Below are 17,500 nucleotides of genomic sequence, written 5' to 3' on the forward strand. Positions count from 1 at the left end.
GCGCCCCCTGCTGACGACACACGCAAACACCAGAACCTCCGAGAGTTCACGGTGAGTGTATACACATACACACACACACATGTATGCACACACACACACACACACACACACACGTATGCGCGCACACACACACGTATGCGTGCATGAACACACACACACACACACACACACACACACACGTATGCACACACACATACACGTATGTACACACGTATGTACACACACACGCATATGCGCGCACACACACACACACACACACACACACACACATGTATGTGCGCACACACACACTCAACAAACACACACACACACACACACACATATCACCATCATATCCATCATCCTATCTGAACCTAACTATGTGGGCTGGCTTATATAACGCCACAGGCTTTCTGCCTGCATGTGTGTGGGTGAACTCGCTGTGTGTGTGTGTGTGTGTGTGTGTGTGTGTGTGTGTGTGTGTGTGTGTGTGTGTGTGTGGAGGTACATGCTGTGCTTTCATAATATAATTTAATTTCCTTTTTCAGGAGCGCCATGCTGACAGCTTGATACAGAATCAGCACTATCAGGTACTGTGTGTGTGTGTGTGTGTGTGTGTGTGTGTGTGTGTGTGTGTGTGTGTGTGTATGTGTGTGTGTGTATGTGTGTCTTAGTGCACAATCTCTTAAATTCTTCCTCAAGAAAAATCATCATAAAGAGATATGATGAAACACAGCCCACTCTTTCTCTCTCTTTCTCTCTCTCTCTCTCTCCTCTCTCTCTCTCTCTCTCTCTCTCTCACACACACACACACACACACACTCCCTCTCTCTCTCTCTCTCTCTCTCTCTCTCACACACACACACACACACACGATAATTGCATCTCCCCTGGTCATTCCCTGGCAAAGCTTAACTCAGAGCTAAGCTAACACCATATACCCCTTGTGGGCCACTTAAAAAGTGTGAGTGTGTGTGTGTGTGTGTGTGTGTGTGTGTGTGTGTGTGTGTGTGTGTGTGTGTGTGTGTGTGTGTGTGTGTGTGTGTATGGTCAGAAGGCTTGTCAGAATGCATGGTACACTACCACTAGAGCCAACTGCTCCCTCTCCAAACAAACAAGAAGGAAAATAGGAAGGAAAGAAGGAAATACATCTCTCTCCCTCCTCTCCCCCCCCCTCTCTCTCTCCCTCTCTCTTTCCTCTTCTTCTCTCCTCTCTCTCTATCTCTTCCATACTTCAGTTCCTATGTTCTTCTTATTGAATACCTCAGCTCAAAGATACACTCTTAACACTAGAACAGCCATGGGTGGGGTCAAGTGTGTAAAAGAAAAGTTATATATTTGCACTCGATCAAATTTCAGGACCCTCCTTTCATGACTTTTCGTAGATATGTGCATTCTACCACCCAGTATCCTTAAATTTTAAAAATGAATGAATGAATGATCTTTATTGTCATTGTAACAGGTACAACGAAATGTAAGTGCAAACCCTGGGTGCTAACAAACAAACACAGTCCTAAGATAATAAAAAACAAGAATGAGACATAAATATACATAAATAGGGGGGATATAAATAAAAATAGGGGGATAAGTGATCTGTAGTGATCTGAGAATGTATCTATAATGTGAACTTATATACTTATATACACTATATGGCCTATTCACAGGGGTTATATAGACAGGGGGGAGTTAGCATGTAACTGTGTACTTTTATAAACATATAAACATATTAACTAGTAGACGTATATACAGTATATGACCCATATCACAAGAATGTAAACATATTGCACGGTTATAGAACATTGCACTATTTCCATGGTTATTGCACAGTAGTTTCTCGTATTGCACAGGTTTACAGGGCACAGGTTTACAGGGTTACAGAGGGGATTTTTGGTTTTGTTTTGCTAGCAGAGTTTAGTGCACTTATGGCCCTGGGGAAGAAACTGAACTTTAGTCTGTTAGTCCGGGTGGGCATGGTACTGAAGTTCCTGCCTGAGCGCAGACGTATGAAGTGTTTGTTGCCAGGTAGGGTGGTGTGGGTCCAGCCGTATGAAGTGTTTGTTGCCAGGGTGGTGTGGGTCCAGCCGTATGAAGTGTTTGTTGCCAGGTAGGGTGGTGTGGGTCCAGCCGTATGAAGTGTTTGTTGCCAGGTAGGATGGTGTGGGTCCAGCCGTATGAAGTGTTTGTTGCCAGGGTGGTGTGGGTCCAGCCGTATGAAGTGTTTGTTGCCAGGGTGGTGTGGGTCCAGCCGTATGAAGTGCTTGTTGCCAGGTAGGGTGGTGTGGGTCCAGCCGTATGAAGTGTTTGTTGCCAGGGTGGTGTGGGTCCAGCCGTATGAAGTGTTTGTTGCCAGGGTGGTGTGGGTCCTTGAGGATTTTGACTGCCTTCTTGAGACAGCGGGAGTTGTACAGTTCTTCCAGGGAGGGGAGAGGGCAGGTCTTGTGGGGGGCAGGTCTTGTGGGGGGCTCCCAGGTCTTGTGCAGTGTATATCGCCTAGTTAATACTTCAGCTCCTAGACTCTTCCCAGGGAATACTTCAGCTCCCAGATACTTCCTCTAATAATAATAATAAACTCTATTTATACGGCATCTTTCAAAACAGTATTACGAGGTGATTACAAATGTGCAGAAACAAACTATAAGTAGTGCAACACATTAAAAACAATAAGGCCACATTAGTTAAAGGCTTGTCTCAGAAAATATTGATCTTGCTAGCCTAATATCCTCAGGCAGGTAGTTCAGAGTCACACACACACACACACACACACACACACACACACACCCTCTGGAGGAAGTTGGTGTCTCCGTGGTAACTGTGTTCCGTCTCTAACAGGAAGTGATCCGCAGCCTGGTGAAGAGGTGGTAACTGTGTTCCGTCTCTAACAGGAAGTGATCCGCAGCCTGGTGAAGAGGTGGTAACTGTGTTCCGTCTCTAACAGGAAGTGATCCGCAGCCTGGTGAAGAGGTGGTAACTGTGTTCCGTCTCTAACAGGAAGTGATCCGCAGCCTGGTGAAGAGGTACGTGGCGGCCATGATACGCAGCGCCAAGACAGACGAGGGACTGACGGAGGAGAACTTCAAGGTCTCTCTCTCTCTCTCTCTCTCTCTCTCTCTCTCTCTCTCTCTCTCTCTCTCTCTCTCTCTCTCTGTCTCACTCTCTCATCCTCTCTCTATCCCTCCCTCACTCTCCCCCTCTCTCTCTTTCTCTCTCTCTCTCTCTTCCCGCCTCTCTCTCTATCTCTGTCTCTCTCTCTCTGTCTGTCTCTCTCCCACCCTCTCTCTCGCTCTCTTTCACCCCCTCTCTCCCTCTCTCTCTGTTTCTCTCTCCCCCTCTCTCTCTCCTTCTATTTCTATCTCTCTCTCTCTCGCTCTCCCCCCCTCTCTCTCTCTCCTTCTCTATTTCTATCTCTCTCTCTCTCTCTCTCCTCTCCTATCCACTCCTCCTGCACTTTCAATGCCCTTCCTCTTCAATCCTCTCATCCGTCTCTGTTTATTCTCTCCATCCCTCCCCTTTGCACTCGTCCCTCTCCACAGTGACCCCCCCCCCTCCCTCCCTCCCCCTCTCTTATCCACTCTCTCCATACTTCAAGTGCTCTCTCCCTCTCTTCTTCCCTCTCAACCCTTCCACCTCTCCCCTCCAACTCTCCCCTTGATGATCCTCTATTAGTTATGAACTCTCTCTTTCTCTCCTCTCTCTCTCCCTCTTTCTGCCCTTTCCTAAAGCAAGACATCTTGGTATCATCTAGACATCTAGAGTATTGGCTAACTCTCTATTCTCTCCCTCCTCCTCACTCCCTTCCTCCCTCCCTCCCTCCCCCCCCCCCTCCTCTCTCCTTCCCATCCCATCCCTCCCCCACCTCTCCTCTCTTTAGGAGTTAAAACAGGACATCTCCAGTTTCCGCTACGAGGTGCTGGATCTCCTTGGTAACCGCCGCCCCCCCCGCCGACACTTCTCCTCCGGCAGCGACACAGCCACGCAGCGGGACGAGGGGGGGGCGGGGCATCTGACGAGGGGGGGTCCGACGGGGGCGGGGGGGACATGGCCTCCTCCGGGAGGTCAAAGAGCGTGACCTTCATGACCCCGCCACCGCCGGGACATCATCACCACGACGACAGCGCGCCCAAATATGGCGTCTCCGCCCTGGTCCGCTGCATCACCGGGAGGGAGGTTGATGCCATGACAACGAGGACGGGGGCGAGAGAGGAGGAGGAGGAGGAGGAGGAGGAGTGGGAGGAGGAAGGAGAGGAGGAAGACGGAGAGGAGAAACCAAAGAGCAACGGTTTGAAGAAAGGAGGCCTCCCCTCCTCCTCCTCCTCCTCCTCCTTCGTCCTCCCCTCCTCCTCCTCTGCCGCGCCTTCGTCCTCCTCCCTCTCTTCATCCCTCGCTCGGACGAGGAGCCGCCTGCAACGTTTCTCGACCAATCAGACAGACTCGTTCAGACGCCTCGGCCTCCTGTTCTCCCGCGGGCCTAAAGCCCCTCCTCCCCCCCCCCTCCCCCTCTCCCTCGCCCGATCCCCGCCCTCCTACACCATCTCTGACGGGTTGCTCCGCCCCCACCCCCATGCGGCGGGAGGAGGAGGTCACGTGACCATTTCCCGCAGCGAAATGCACTTGAACCAGGTGGGACGGCGTCATAGCCCCGCCCCTCCTAGCCTCCTCCCCCGACGAGCCAATGGGAGAGACTCTCTGCTCCCTCTGCCCCTCCCTCCGCCATGCCCCTGCCAATCCCTGCACTGTGCTTCCAACATGTCTGCCTCCAGCTCCCGTCTCCTCGACTCCAGCGAGGACGTCTTCGAGGGAGGAGGAGGAGGAGGAGGAAGAGGAGGAGGAGGAGGAGGGTGGGTGGGGCCCTGTGAGGTCATCGACACCTGTGATGTCATAGAGGATTCTGTCACCACGCAGCTATAGAGGCAACTGAGGCTAGGTAGTTATCGATCGGCTGTGGAAACTGTGCAGGGAAAAACAAAAGGGGAGTGGCCGAAGGAAGAACGCTCAAAGTGGCCCGAGTGAAAAATGGAAGGTGATGATGTCGTTGATCACATGGTTCTCCAGGAAGTAGGCCGGCTCGGACAGCTGGGATGGAACTCTCAGCCAATAGGACTCTGAATGGAAGGCCTGGCTCCTCCCCCTGTATGTGGCCATGGAACTAGTCGAATAACAGTGATAGTAATAATCATAGACTATTGTACTCTACACACACACACACACACAAACACACACACACTCCTTCCTAAACCCCTGTACTAAGATCTCTCATCTGCTTCCAAGGGAAACTATGTCAGAAGACAGCTAAAGACAAATACCTACTCAGTCCATTCTTATAATCAGCTATAGACATCCTGCATGTTTATCATCACACACACACACACACACACACACACACGCACATACACACACACGCACACGCACACACACACACACACACACTCAGACACACACGCACACGCTCACGCTCACGCACACAAACACAAACACACACCCATACACACACACACAGTGCCCAGCCTGTCCTGATAGGGGTGACACAGACCTGCCAAATGTTCTGTTCTTATTCAACCCCACAGTGCCAACTGTCCGTCCATCGGTCCGTCTGTCCGTCTGTCCGTCTGTACGTCCGTCCGTCTGCCTGTCTGTCTGTCTGGCTGGCTGGCTGTCCCCCACAGTGCCAATCTGTCTGCCTGTCCGTCCGTCCGTCTGTCTGTCTGTCTGTCTGTCTGTCTGTCTGGTTGTCTGGCTGTCTGTCCCCCACAGTGCCAATCTGTCAGCCTGTCAGTCTGTCCGTCTGTCCCCCACAGTGCCAAACTGTCTGTCTGTCCCCCACAGTGCCAATCTGTCTGTCTGTCTGTCTGTCCCACACAGTGCCAACCTGTCTGTCTGCCCAACCCCCCCTCCCACACCTGTCTGTCCGTCTGTTTGTCTGTTTGTCTGATGAGCCTGGTCTTTGGTCTGCAGAGAGCATGTTTTAACATCGACGACATGGCTGATATCCCCACCCCCCGGAGCCAATCACCAATATCAATACCAAATCAAGTGATGGATCAATATCTCTGACCTCTGACCCCGCGATATTGGACCATATTGATTAGGGCTGATTGATTGACGTGATTATGTCACATTATGCTCTTATGGCAATCTATCTAGCACGGCACCTGGTGTTGATACAAGGAGAGAGAGAGAGTGTGTGTGTGTGTGTTCATGCTCTCTCTCTCTCCTTCCATGTCTCCCTCTCTCTTTCTGTCTGTGTATGTCACACACACACACAGTCACACACACACACACACACACACACACTAACGCCATGTGACAGCCCTGTCCATATAGCTTCCACCTCTACATCTCTCTGGTGGAGGGGGTGTCTCTGTGTTTGTGTGTGTGTGGGGTGTGTGTGTGTGTGTGTGTGTGTGTGTGTGTGTGTGTGTGTGTGTGTCTAATGTCATGGCTGAGAGCAGCAGCTAGAACAGATGGTACGAAAAGTCTCACCTTTCGGGACCACCGGCTGGGTTGCCATGACGAAACAGTGCTCTCTCTCTCCCTCTCTCTCTCTCTCTCTCTCTCTCTCTCTCTCTCTCTCTCTCTCTCTCTCTCTCTCTCTCTCTCTCTCTCTCTCTCTCTCCCTCAGCTGGCTAGAGGACTGTTGCGCGGGCAGTTGGCCTGTCTGTTGGCCTGTCTGTTGGCCTGTCTGTTGCAGACAAACATTCAGACGGCAGGTCTCAGTTCTAGAACAGGATCAGACGGTAGGTTCTAGAACAGTATCAGCTGGTAGGTTCTAGAACAGTATCAGACTGTAGGTTATAGGTTCTAGAACAGTATCAGACGGTATCAGTATCAGTATCAGTCTATACCCATACATACTCACACACAAAAGGACACACACACATCCAAGTTTACGCTTCATACTCTAACAATATTTTATGTTTCCACATACATTTAATGTATTATTTTTCTATAACCAGAGCATGCCATTTCTTAGCTCTGGGCGAATTGTATGAGATGAGGTGAAACACTCCCCCCCCCCCCCCCTGGCTGGCAGGCTGTGCTGGCTGGACACTTTACTCTGCGTTTGATATGAACTAACTAATAATCACATTATGACGATTGAAAAACTGCTTGAATAAAAGCAATGGACTTGAATGCTGAACCGTGTCTGTGGGTCTGATTGACAGATAGACAGGTTGCTAGAACTGAAAGGTTCCACCCTGGAACCAAGGAGGGTGAATGTAGCATGGCTAATGTACTGTATGTGATAACGCACGCTAGGTTAGCATCTAGCAAGTAGCATTGTTCATTTATCTGTAGGCTCAAAAGAGACCAAGCACGCTAGGTTAGCATCTGTACACTCACTGAACATTTGATTAGGAACGCAATACTAATACTGGGTAGGGCCTCCCTTTGCTCTTAACACAGCCTCAATTCTTCGTGGCATTGATTCCACAAGATGTTGGAAACATTCCTTTGAGATTTTGGTCTGTGAGGACATGGTTGCATTACACAATTCCTGCGGATTTTCCAGGTGCACTTTGAAGCTGTGAATCTCCCGGTCTACCACCTCCCAAAGGTGTTCTATTGGATTCAGATCCAGTGACCGGGAAGGCCACTGAACAACACAACTCAATGTCATGTTCATGAAACCAGTTTGAGACTACTTTTGCTTTGTGACACGGTGCATTATCATGCTGGAAGTAACCATGAATGAGAAGGTGTCCAGGTGTTCAGGTGTTCCCAATAAAGTGTTCAGTGATTGTGTGTTTCAGCTTGGTTAAAAGAAAAAACTGTTTTTTTTTCAAACAGTGAAATGTATTATATCGCTTATGCTGAACATGTAAAGTGTTGTCTTTAGGCTGGCCCTCACCTCCACCAGCCTCTCCTGACCTAGAGCTAAAGCTACAGACTGTAGACCAGCTCGCTCGCACACACACACACACACACACACACACACACACACACAACACAGACAACACATGGTCGGGATTGATATAAATACTCACTCTGTCACTCTGCTGGGTCCAGATATTACACTCACACACACACTCACACAAACGCACACACACACACGCACACACACAAACACACGCACACACACACACACACACACACACACACACACACACACACACACACGCACACACACACATACACATCTCTAGAGGACAGGCTCATTGTAATGTATGGAACAGAAAGAGGAATGGAATCAAACACATAAGCTATCCTCTGATTTCTACCTCCACCAGCCTCTCCTGACCTAGAGCTCAAGCTACAGACTGTAGACCAGCTCACACACACACACACACTCTTTCTCTTTTTTTTTTTTTTTTAAAGTAATAAGTATTATTTTGTATTTTGTATTTGCTTCACAGACATCCAAAAAGGCAGTTTTACAGATGGGTATTCACAAAAACAGAAAAGGACACAGCAAGGAGTAAATGTAAACACTCACTCTCTTTCAAACACACACACACACACACACACACACACACACACACACATACATTTCCCAGAGAGGAGAGAAGACTACAGGGATCTTTGTGTGGGTTGTTGTGCTGCTGAATAGAAAACAAAAAAGGAGGCTTTTATCTCTCTATCTGTCTCCATCCCTCCACCCCTCCACCCTCCATCCCTCCACCCCTCCACCCTCCCCCCTCCATCCCTCCACCCCTCCACCCTCCATCCCTCCACCCCTCCACCGACTCCCTCCATCTCTCTATCTCTCCTCACCTCCACCTACTCCCTCCAACTCTCTATCCCTCCACTCCTCCACTGACTTCCTCCCTCTCTCCATACTCCACCCCTCCACCCTCCATCTCTATCCCTCCTCTCCTCCACCGACTCCCTCCATCTCTCTCTCTCTCCTCACCTCCACCTACTCCCTCCATCTCTCTATCTCTCCTCACCTCCACCTACTCCCTCCAACTCTCTATCCCTCCACTCCTCCAATGACTTCCTCCCTCTCTCCATACTCCACCCCTCCACCCTCCATCTCTATCCCTCCTCTCCTCCACCGACTCCCTCCATCTCTCTATCTCTCCTCACCTCCACCTACTCCCTCCATCTCTCTATCTCTCCTCACCTCCACCTACTCCCTCCAACTCTCTATCCCTCCACTCGTCCACCAACTCCCTCCATCTCTATCGCTTCACTCCTCCACCTACTCCCTCCATCTCTCTATTCCTCGACCTACTCCCTCCATCTCTCTTTCCCTCCACCCCTCCACTGACTCTCTATCCCTCCCTCCACCTACTCCCTCCATCTCTCTATCCCTCCACTCCTCCACTGACTTCCTCCCTCTCTCCATACTCCACCCCTCCACCCTCCATCTCTCTATCCCTCCACCCCTCCACCGACTCCCTCCATCTCTCTATCTCTCCTCACCTCCACCTACTCCCTCCATCTCTCTATCTCTCCTCACCTCCACCTACTCTCTCTATCTCTCCTCACCTCCACCTACTCCCTCCAACTCTCTATCCCTCCACTCGTCCACCAACTCCCTCCATCTCTCTATCGCTTCACTCCTCACCGACTCCCTCCATCTCTCTATCCCTCCACTCCTCCACCTACTCCCTCCATCTCTCTATTCCTCAACCTGCTCCCTCCATCTCTCTATTCCTCGACCTACTCCCTCCATCTCTCTTTCCCTCCACCCCTCCACTGACTCTCTATCCCTCCACCTACTCCCTCCATCTCTCTATCCCTCCACTCCTCCACTGACTTCCTCCCTCTCTCCATACTCCACCCCTCCACCCTCCATCTCTCTATCCCTCCACTCCTCCACCAACTCCATGTGAAGTGTCGGCCACGGAGCAGACTCGTCCTTTTCACTGCCAGAGAGACCCTGTCCCCGTGGCCATTATTGAACTAGCGAGAAACTCTCTCTCACAGGCTCACACACACACACACATGTAACAGACGTCTTCTTCTTCTGCGTTGTGTAATAAAGCTTGCAGACAACAGTTTCCCAGTCAGTTAGTGTTTGTTCTCATCATGTGTCAATCAAACCAACATGTAGACATCAGGCAGCAGAAGCTACAACCATGCGGTCATTATCTGTGCAGGGAGTTAATGAAGAGGTATTAGTTAGCTAACTTACTGTTGCTAGCTTAACATTCAACTCAATGATCAACACAAAATATTATAACACACAAAGTTCTCCGAACCACCTTTACAACAAAACAATACAATTGGCATCTCCCCCCAGATGTTTTATGAATCCATAAATCAGCTTTCCAAATGTTGCTTTGTAACTTGAACCTTACCATTGGTGGGCTTCACACACAGACTGGGAACGTTCCACATCACACAAGGTCCCAAGTCGCAAGCCACGCCAGACAAGGGGGATAGCCAATATAAACCCTGTTACATACACTCACACACACACACACACACACACACACACACTCACACTCACACTGTGGTCGTACGTGGACGGTCGTACATGGACAGTGAATCACAACTCTTCTTACACACTGTGAATTCTGCCATGATGCCATGTGTGTGTGTGTGTGTGTGTGTGTGTGTGTGTGTGTGTGTGTGTGTGTGTGTGTGCGTGCGTGTGTGCGTGCGTATGCGTGTGTGTGTTCGACACTGCAGAAGGATGTGGAGACTCCCAGCTGGAATGAATGATTGATGCAGGGATATGTATCAAATCAAACCCAATAAAATAAACTGTGTTTATTCATCACACGTACTCGCTGCTGCAGTGAAACACAAGGATCGGTTGCCTGCCAAGTAGTGTTCAGCGGTGATTGTTGGTGGGTTTTTATTTTATGAGTTTTAGCAATCATTTTTATTCCTATGCACATTAGACGGACTGTTTGAATATAATCATGCATTTAACATTTCAAGACGTTGCTGAGTGCTTGCAGATGACAATTTATTGACTGCATCTGTAATCTCATATCATTTGAGTCAAAACTTGCGATTCATTTGGGTGTTCAATTGATTGATGAATTGCGATGACATCAATTAATGTTCCTATGGCGCCCTCATGTGGCTATGAACCTGTGCAGCCAAATAAATATTCATATTTCTATGGGCGCAGCTACTACATAGATAGAACTGGCCCATATAGAAAATATTCACATTTCTATGTGCGCAGCTACTACATAGATAGAAATGCTCCATATAGACAACATTATTCACATTTCTATGTGCGCAGCTACTACATAGATATAACTGTTCCATATAGACAATATTCACATTTCTATGTGCGCAGCTACTACATAGATATACACAACACGCTGACCGTATGTCGGTGTTGTGCATGGGGGATGTGCTTTGTTTAACGTGCGGATTTGGGAGACAAACTGACCTCAGATCTGTGTTTACCGGCCACAGTGCGCTCGTCTCCTCTGCGATTGGTTGAACAGGGTGCCACTTCTCCGTCTCTGATTGGTCTGTGTCGTCGCTGAGCGTCCCAGCTGTGCCTCGGAGCGCTGGGCTAAGGCAAGGGTTGCCAGATTGGGCGGTTTAGCGCCGAATGGGCTACTTTTGATCACACTGAGCCGAAAAAAAAAAATCATTTGGGCGGTTGGGCTGGATAAATAGCATTTAGGTGGTATCAAAATGTCAGTGCCTAAAAGTTACAAAATGCGTTAAGTTGAAACACACACCATAGTAGCTACATACAATGTGCAGTTTAAAAAATAAAATAAAAAATACAAACATCATTGGCAACAGACATAGTTTCGGGGCAGGAGATGGGCAACTGCCCAATAGTAATTAGCGGTTTTCTGACAATAGGTTTTTTTTTTTTTTTTTTACCCGGTTTTAAGACTGTGGTTAGGCTGGAAATTGTCAATCCCATCTGGCAACCCTGGCTAAAGGCGGAAGAGAGACACTCAGGAAGACAAGCCGCCGCAGGTGGTGGACGACGGGAGGAGAAGGGCATCCTAACGGCCTGTATATTATATATATAATCTTCTACTAGTCAACATGTTCCTCTGTGTGTGGATGACGGTGATGTGGGTGAACGCGGTGGCCGAGACCGGTCTGAAGACGAGGGACGGGGACGACGAGTGGGTTCATCTGCCGAATAAATGCGAAGGTACGATGCTGCACAGACAGACAGACAGACAGACAGACAGACAGACAGACACACACACAGACAGACACCGGCCAGGCTAGGGGCTCACTTCACCATCATTGAGACTTTCTGTAGATTTAGTTTAGGATAGTTCTAAAGACACGCATTCCCCCTAGTACATAACCATTTATCGTCGTTATATTATCCTGTGTGTGCGTGTGCGTGTGCGTGTGCGTGTGTGTGTGTGTGTGTGTGTGTGTGTGTGTGTGTGTGTGTGTGTGTGTGTGTGTGTAATAATAATACATTTTATTTATGGGCGCCTTTCAAGGCTCTAAAGGACACCTTACAAGACAGGTTAAAACCACATATCAAAACATTAAAATCAACAAAGCAAAATGAGATAAAAACATCAAAATCAGATATAACAACAAACAAAATACAGGAGATCAAACCAAGTAAGCCGTTGTGAAAAGGTGTGTTTTAAGACAGGATTTGAAAGTGGTGAGAGTGTCAATATTGCGTAAGTTGGGTGGCAGAGAGTTCCAGAGGCGGGGGAGCAGAACGGCTGAAGGCTCTAGATCCCATCATCCCATGATAGTAGTCAGGCGGGCAGAAGGTATGACAAGTTGGTTGGCAGAGGAGGATCTGAGACTACGGGAGGGAATGTGGGTAAGAAGGAGTTCAGAGAGGTATGAGGGTGCTAGGTTGTGGAGAGCCTTAAAGGTGAGAAGGAGAATGTTAACCTGAAGGAATTTGATGGGGAGCCAATTAAGTTGTTGGAGAACTGGAGTGATATGGTGAATGGAGGGAGTTCTAGTGATGATGCGTGCAGCTGAGTTCTGGACCAGTTGAAGTTTATGGAGACATTTGTGTGGGAGACCAAAGAGGGTGGCATTACAATAGTCTAAACGGGAAGTGACCAGGGCATGGACAAGATTGGAGGGTGTAAGTGATGGACGGAGACGATTAATGTTGCGTAGGCGGAAATATGCAGACCGAGTGACATTGTTGATGTGAGATTCGAAGGATAATGTGCTGTCCAGGATGACATCCAGACTCTTAACCTGAGGGGAAGGGGAGACTGTGGAGTTGTCAATGGAAAGTGAGAAGCTGTGAGGTTTAGCCAAGGTGGATTTAGTGCCAACGAGGAGAACCTCTGTTTTATCACTGTATAGTTTTAGGAAGTTGATTGAGAACCAGAATTTAATTACTAGCAAACAGTCGGAGAGGGAAGTGGGTGGGAGGGTGGAATTTGGCTTAGTGGATAGGTAGAGCTGGGTGTCATCTGCGTAGCAATGAAACTGAAGTCCAAATTTCCTGAAGATATTGCCAAGGGGTAGGAGGTAAATTATGAATAGGAGGGGGCCCAAAACAGATCCCTGGGGAACACTGGTGGTGACTGGAGTGAGCTGTGATTTTAGATTTTTGAGCTGGACAAACTGAGTGCGGCCAGAGAGGTATGATGTAATCCAGTCATGGGGGGGTGCCAGTGATTCCAATGGAGGCTAATCTATCTAGGAGGATGTTATGTGAGATGGTATCAAAGGCTGCAGACAGATCGAGAAGCACAAGCACGCGTGTGAGCGCATGAAAGCAGAAGTGAACCCTAAAACAATGCTGCTGCGTTCTCCGCCTCCACTATCACACTTCCTGTTCCTCCAGACACCTGACACCACACTGGATAACACTGCGCTCTCTATTTATGTCCCAAAATGTGGCAGCTCACAGATAACACTCTGCTCTCTGCTCCCTCTATCTACAGTGTGCAAGTTTGTGAGCATCGAGATGAAGTCTGCCTTCGAGGAGACCGGGAAGACCAAGGAAGTAATCGAGAGGAACTACCATTTCCTTGACAACAAGGGCACGCCACCCATAAAATATGTCAAATCGTAAGTGTGTGTGTGTGTGTGTGTGTGTGTGTGTGGAACGGAACTCGAGCTGAAATTATTGCAAATTATCAAAACTAGTCTCGATTGTCTCTAATCTAATCGCTTCGTGGAATAGGGCCCAGTAGTCTGTTCTAGCTGTTGTAGAGAGGGACCTGCGGTCTGTTGTTAGCAGCTGTAGAGAGGGTTTCAGTAGAAGACCTTGACAAGATTCTATTTTCTCTCTCTGGTGTCACAGTGCAGATAACAGAGGAGAGGGACTTGGTCATGTTCAGTTCCTGTGAGACTCTCTCTCGCGCACTCTCTCTGTCTCCCTCACTCACTGTCCCTCTCTTTCTCTCTGTTACTTTCCCTCACACAGTCTATTTCTCTCTCTCTCTCACACACACACACACAAACTCTCAAAACTCTCTTTTTTCTCCCAGTTGCACAATGCCAAAATATGTTTATTATGTGGTCTAAATATGTTTACTCTAAAATTCTGCTAAAATATCATCGTTTTTTAACCGCACCCAACCCGAATCTGGTGACACTGGCAAGCCCATGGGCTTGTTGGTAACGTTAGTCCGCCAGTAGTCTCACATAGCCAGACCTATCTCTCCACACTTTCTGTGCCAGCGCTGGAGATTCTTTTTTTGTGCGCGCGCGACGTGAGAGAGTTTTTGCAGGGTGAGATGTCTGCAGATGAAACTGGCTTACAGTTGAAATGTGAGCAAATATAATTGCTGAGTGTTCTGACAGAGAAAGTTGGTTCAAATTGGTCGTTATAATTGTGGCTAGAAAGTGTCTGATTATAGTTCCATGGTGTATATAGTGTCAAAGAACTAGCAAGCTAGCTAGTAAGGTCAAAATTACATTATCTGACTGCATTGCCCACAGCAACCCAATATTCAATTAGAATGGTGTTATAAATTGACATGGATCAATTTATACCTCATTAGATTATAAATACTCTTGCCTTTTGGTTGACTGCAAAAGAGGGAGAGAGGAAGAGGATAGAGAGGGAGAGAAGGAGAGAGAGCAGGATGGAGTCGTCACACCAGAGAGAGAGAGATGCCACGGTCCATGCCACCCCCCCCCCCCCCAAGGCAGCAAACCTAGGGGAAACACTGAGTTCCGTCATTGGCACCAGTGCTACAAACTCCTCAGTGACAGTCCACATCTCCAGCAAGTTACCCAGTTCTCTCCACCTCAGTATTTCGCGACAAGCTACACTTCTCAGGGCTCAGCTGCCTTTAGCTTGCGGATGTGGGGGTCGGGTGGGTGTGGGGATGGGGTGGGTGTGTATAGAAATGCATTTCTTCACAAATTCTTCCTCTGAGAATGTCTTGGACGCTGCAGCGATTTCACTGGCAGTGATATTGCTGGCCTTAACTGCTCTCTCCCTTCTCTCTTTTTTTCACACTTTTTCTTTCTCTCTCTCTCTCTCTCTCTCTCTCTCTCAGGGACATCCGTTTCATCGAGGTGGTTGAGAATGTGTGTCAGAGACTCACAGGGTACAGCCTTCACAAGGAGAGGCAGGGCAGCAACCGCTTTGCCAAGGTGAGTGTGTGTCTGTGTGTGTGTCTGTGTGTGTGTGTGTGTGTGTGTGTGTGTGTGTGTGTGTGTGTGTGTGTGTTTGTGTCACTCCTCAGAGTATCAAGGTATAAAAACATGTTGTATAATAACTAATATGATCTGTAATAGATGTGTAATAACACAGGCAATATATCCCCTCTTCCCCTCTCCATCCCCTCCTTCTCTCCCTCCCCCACCTCCACCTCCCTCTCTCTTCTCCCTCCTGCCCCTCCACCTCCCTTTCTCTTCTCCCTCCCCCCCCACCTCCACCTACCTCTCTCTTCTCCCTCCTGCCCCTCCACCCTCTCTCTCCCCCCTCCACCTCCCTCTCTCTTCTCCCTCTCTCTCCCCTCCCACCTCCAACTCTCTGTCCCTCCCTGTCCCCCCACCTCCCTCTCTCTTCTCTGCCTCCAGGGGATGTCAGAGACCTTCTCTACTCTACATGGTCTGGTCCATAAGGGGGTCAAGGTTGTCATGGATATACCCTACGAACTCTGGAACGAGACCTCCGCTGAGGTCGCCGACCTCAAGAAACAGGTCTGTCTATCTGCCTGTCTGTCTGTTTGTCTGTCTGCCTTCCTGCCTGCGTGCCTGTCTGTCTGAACCAGAAATACTTTATCCCTCAGCCCATTATCCCTTATCCCTCAGCCCATTTCTTCAGCCCACTCCAAATTATTGCATCAAAAATGAATGTGTACAGTCAAACTGACCTGTGTGTGTGTGTGTGTGTGTGTGTGTGTGTGTGTGTGTGTGTGTGTGTGTGTGTGTGTGTGTGTGTGTGTGTGTGTGTGTGTGTGTGTGTGTGTGTGTGCAGTGTGATGTGATGGTGGAGAAGTATGAGGACGTGCTGGAGGACTGGTACAAAGGCAGTCAGGAGGAGGACCTCACCACCTATCTGTGTGAGAAACATGTGCTGAAAGGACAGGACACAGGTAACACACACACATACATACACGCGCACACACACAGTAAGGCAAGGCAAGTTTATTTGTATAGCACACACAACAGGGGCAATTCAAAGTGCTTTACATATAATACAATTTAAAAAAAGAAGTGCTTTACATATAGCATTAAAAGAAATACAGAAAAAGGATAGTTATACAAAAAATGAAAATAAAAATATAAAGAATAGACATATATAGAGGAAATAAATAGATAAACATTTAACAACATAATAACACAATGAATAAAAAGATATAGATAAAAGTGTAGTTACTGCAACTGTATTCAAGCGCTGCTTTTCCCGATATGGCTTTGCAGGTACTGGTCTGTATTTAGCCGCTATCTTGCGCGACGCTCTTTAACAGGCACTCTGACAGACGCTCTAACAGGCAGACGCTCTGACAGACAGACGCTCTAACAGGCAGACGCTCTGACAGACAGACGCTCTGACAGACGCTCTAACAGACGCTCTAACAGCCTATATTTCCAGCGAATTTATAGCACTTGGATTGTGGATCATAAAACTCATAACTGCTGCAGGTATAAGAAGTAAAAAGATAAAACAATTTTAAAAAGATAATAGTTAATGGATAGAAGGCATGGATAGAGTTTTTGTGTTTAACCGTAACTGCTGCAGAACATAAAGGTTTTTAGGTTAGTTTTAAATATTTGTAGGGTTTGGGCCTGTTTGATTTCTTCAGGGAGTTTGTTCCAGGAGCATGCAGCAGAGTGACTGAATGCTGCTTTACTGTGTTTAGTTTTCACTTTTGGATGAGCTGCAATTTATGAACAGCTCCTTTAGATAGGCCTGTTAGTAGTCTATTACAATAATCAAGTCTACTCGAAACAAATGCATGGATGGCTTTTTCAAGGTCTTGCTTGGACATTAAGCCTCTCATTCTTGTTATGTTTTTCAGGTGATAGTACGCAGATTTAGTTATCGAGTTTATGTGGCTGTTGAAGTTTAGATCTAGTCGAGTCTAGAATTACACCTAGATTTCTGACCTGTTTATTTAGTTTGAAGAGAGAGAATCAAGTTTTGCACTGACTTTCGATCTTTTGTCAGGTGCACCGAATACAATTATCTCTGTTTTGTCCTTGTTTAGTTGGAGGAAGTTTTGTG

General features: G+C 48.0%; 2 protein-coding genes across 2 annotated transcripts in view; both read left to right on the top strand.

The window, feature by feature from the left end:
- The window catches only part of trpc5a (transient receptor potential cation channel, subfamily C, member 5a), a gene marked incomplete at its 3' end in the record, with an annotated part of 67,504 nt that extends 62,620 nt beyond the window's left edge, over nt 1–4,884 (top strand). The window contains 5 exon segments of the mRNA XM_080543768.1: nt 1–51; nt 528–569; nt 2,968–3,057; nt 3,848–3,974; nt 3,977–4,884. The exon segment at nt 1–51 is cut by the window's left edge and continues 159 nt beyond it. Of these exon segments, the coding sequence (XP_080399894.1) occupies nt 1–51; nt 528–569; nt 2,968–3,057; nt 3,848–3,974; nt 3,977–4,884 (1,218 nt within the window).
- Nucleotides 4,885–11,847: 6,963 nt separating this feature from the next.
- The window catches only part of cnpy3 (canopy FGF signaling regulator 3), a 7,821-nt gene continuing 2,168 nt past the window's right edge, over nt 11,848–17,500 (top strand). Inside the window, exons 1-5 of the mRNA XM_080543769.1 lie at nt 11,848–12,013; nt 13,755–13,881; nt 15,324–15,420; nt 15,850–15,972; nt 16,250–16,367. Of these exons, the coding sequence (XP_080399895.1) occupies nt 11,902–12,013; nt 13,755–13,881; nt 15,324–15,420; nt 15,850–15,972; nt 16,250–16,367 (577 nt within the window). The 5' untranslated portion in view covers nt 11,848–11,901. The remainder of the gene's footprint in view (nt 12,014–13,754; nt 13,882–15,323; nt 15,421–15,849; nt 15,973–16,249; nt 16,368–17,500) is intronic.

Source organism: Nansenia antarctica (assembly GCF_963989245.1).
Source record: "Nansenia antarctica genome assembly, chromosome: 13".
NCBI classification, from domain to species: Eukaryota; Metazoa; Chordata; class Actinopteri; order Argentiniformes; family Microstomatidae; genus Nansenia; species Nansenia antarctica.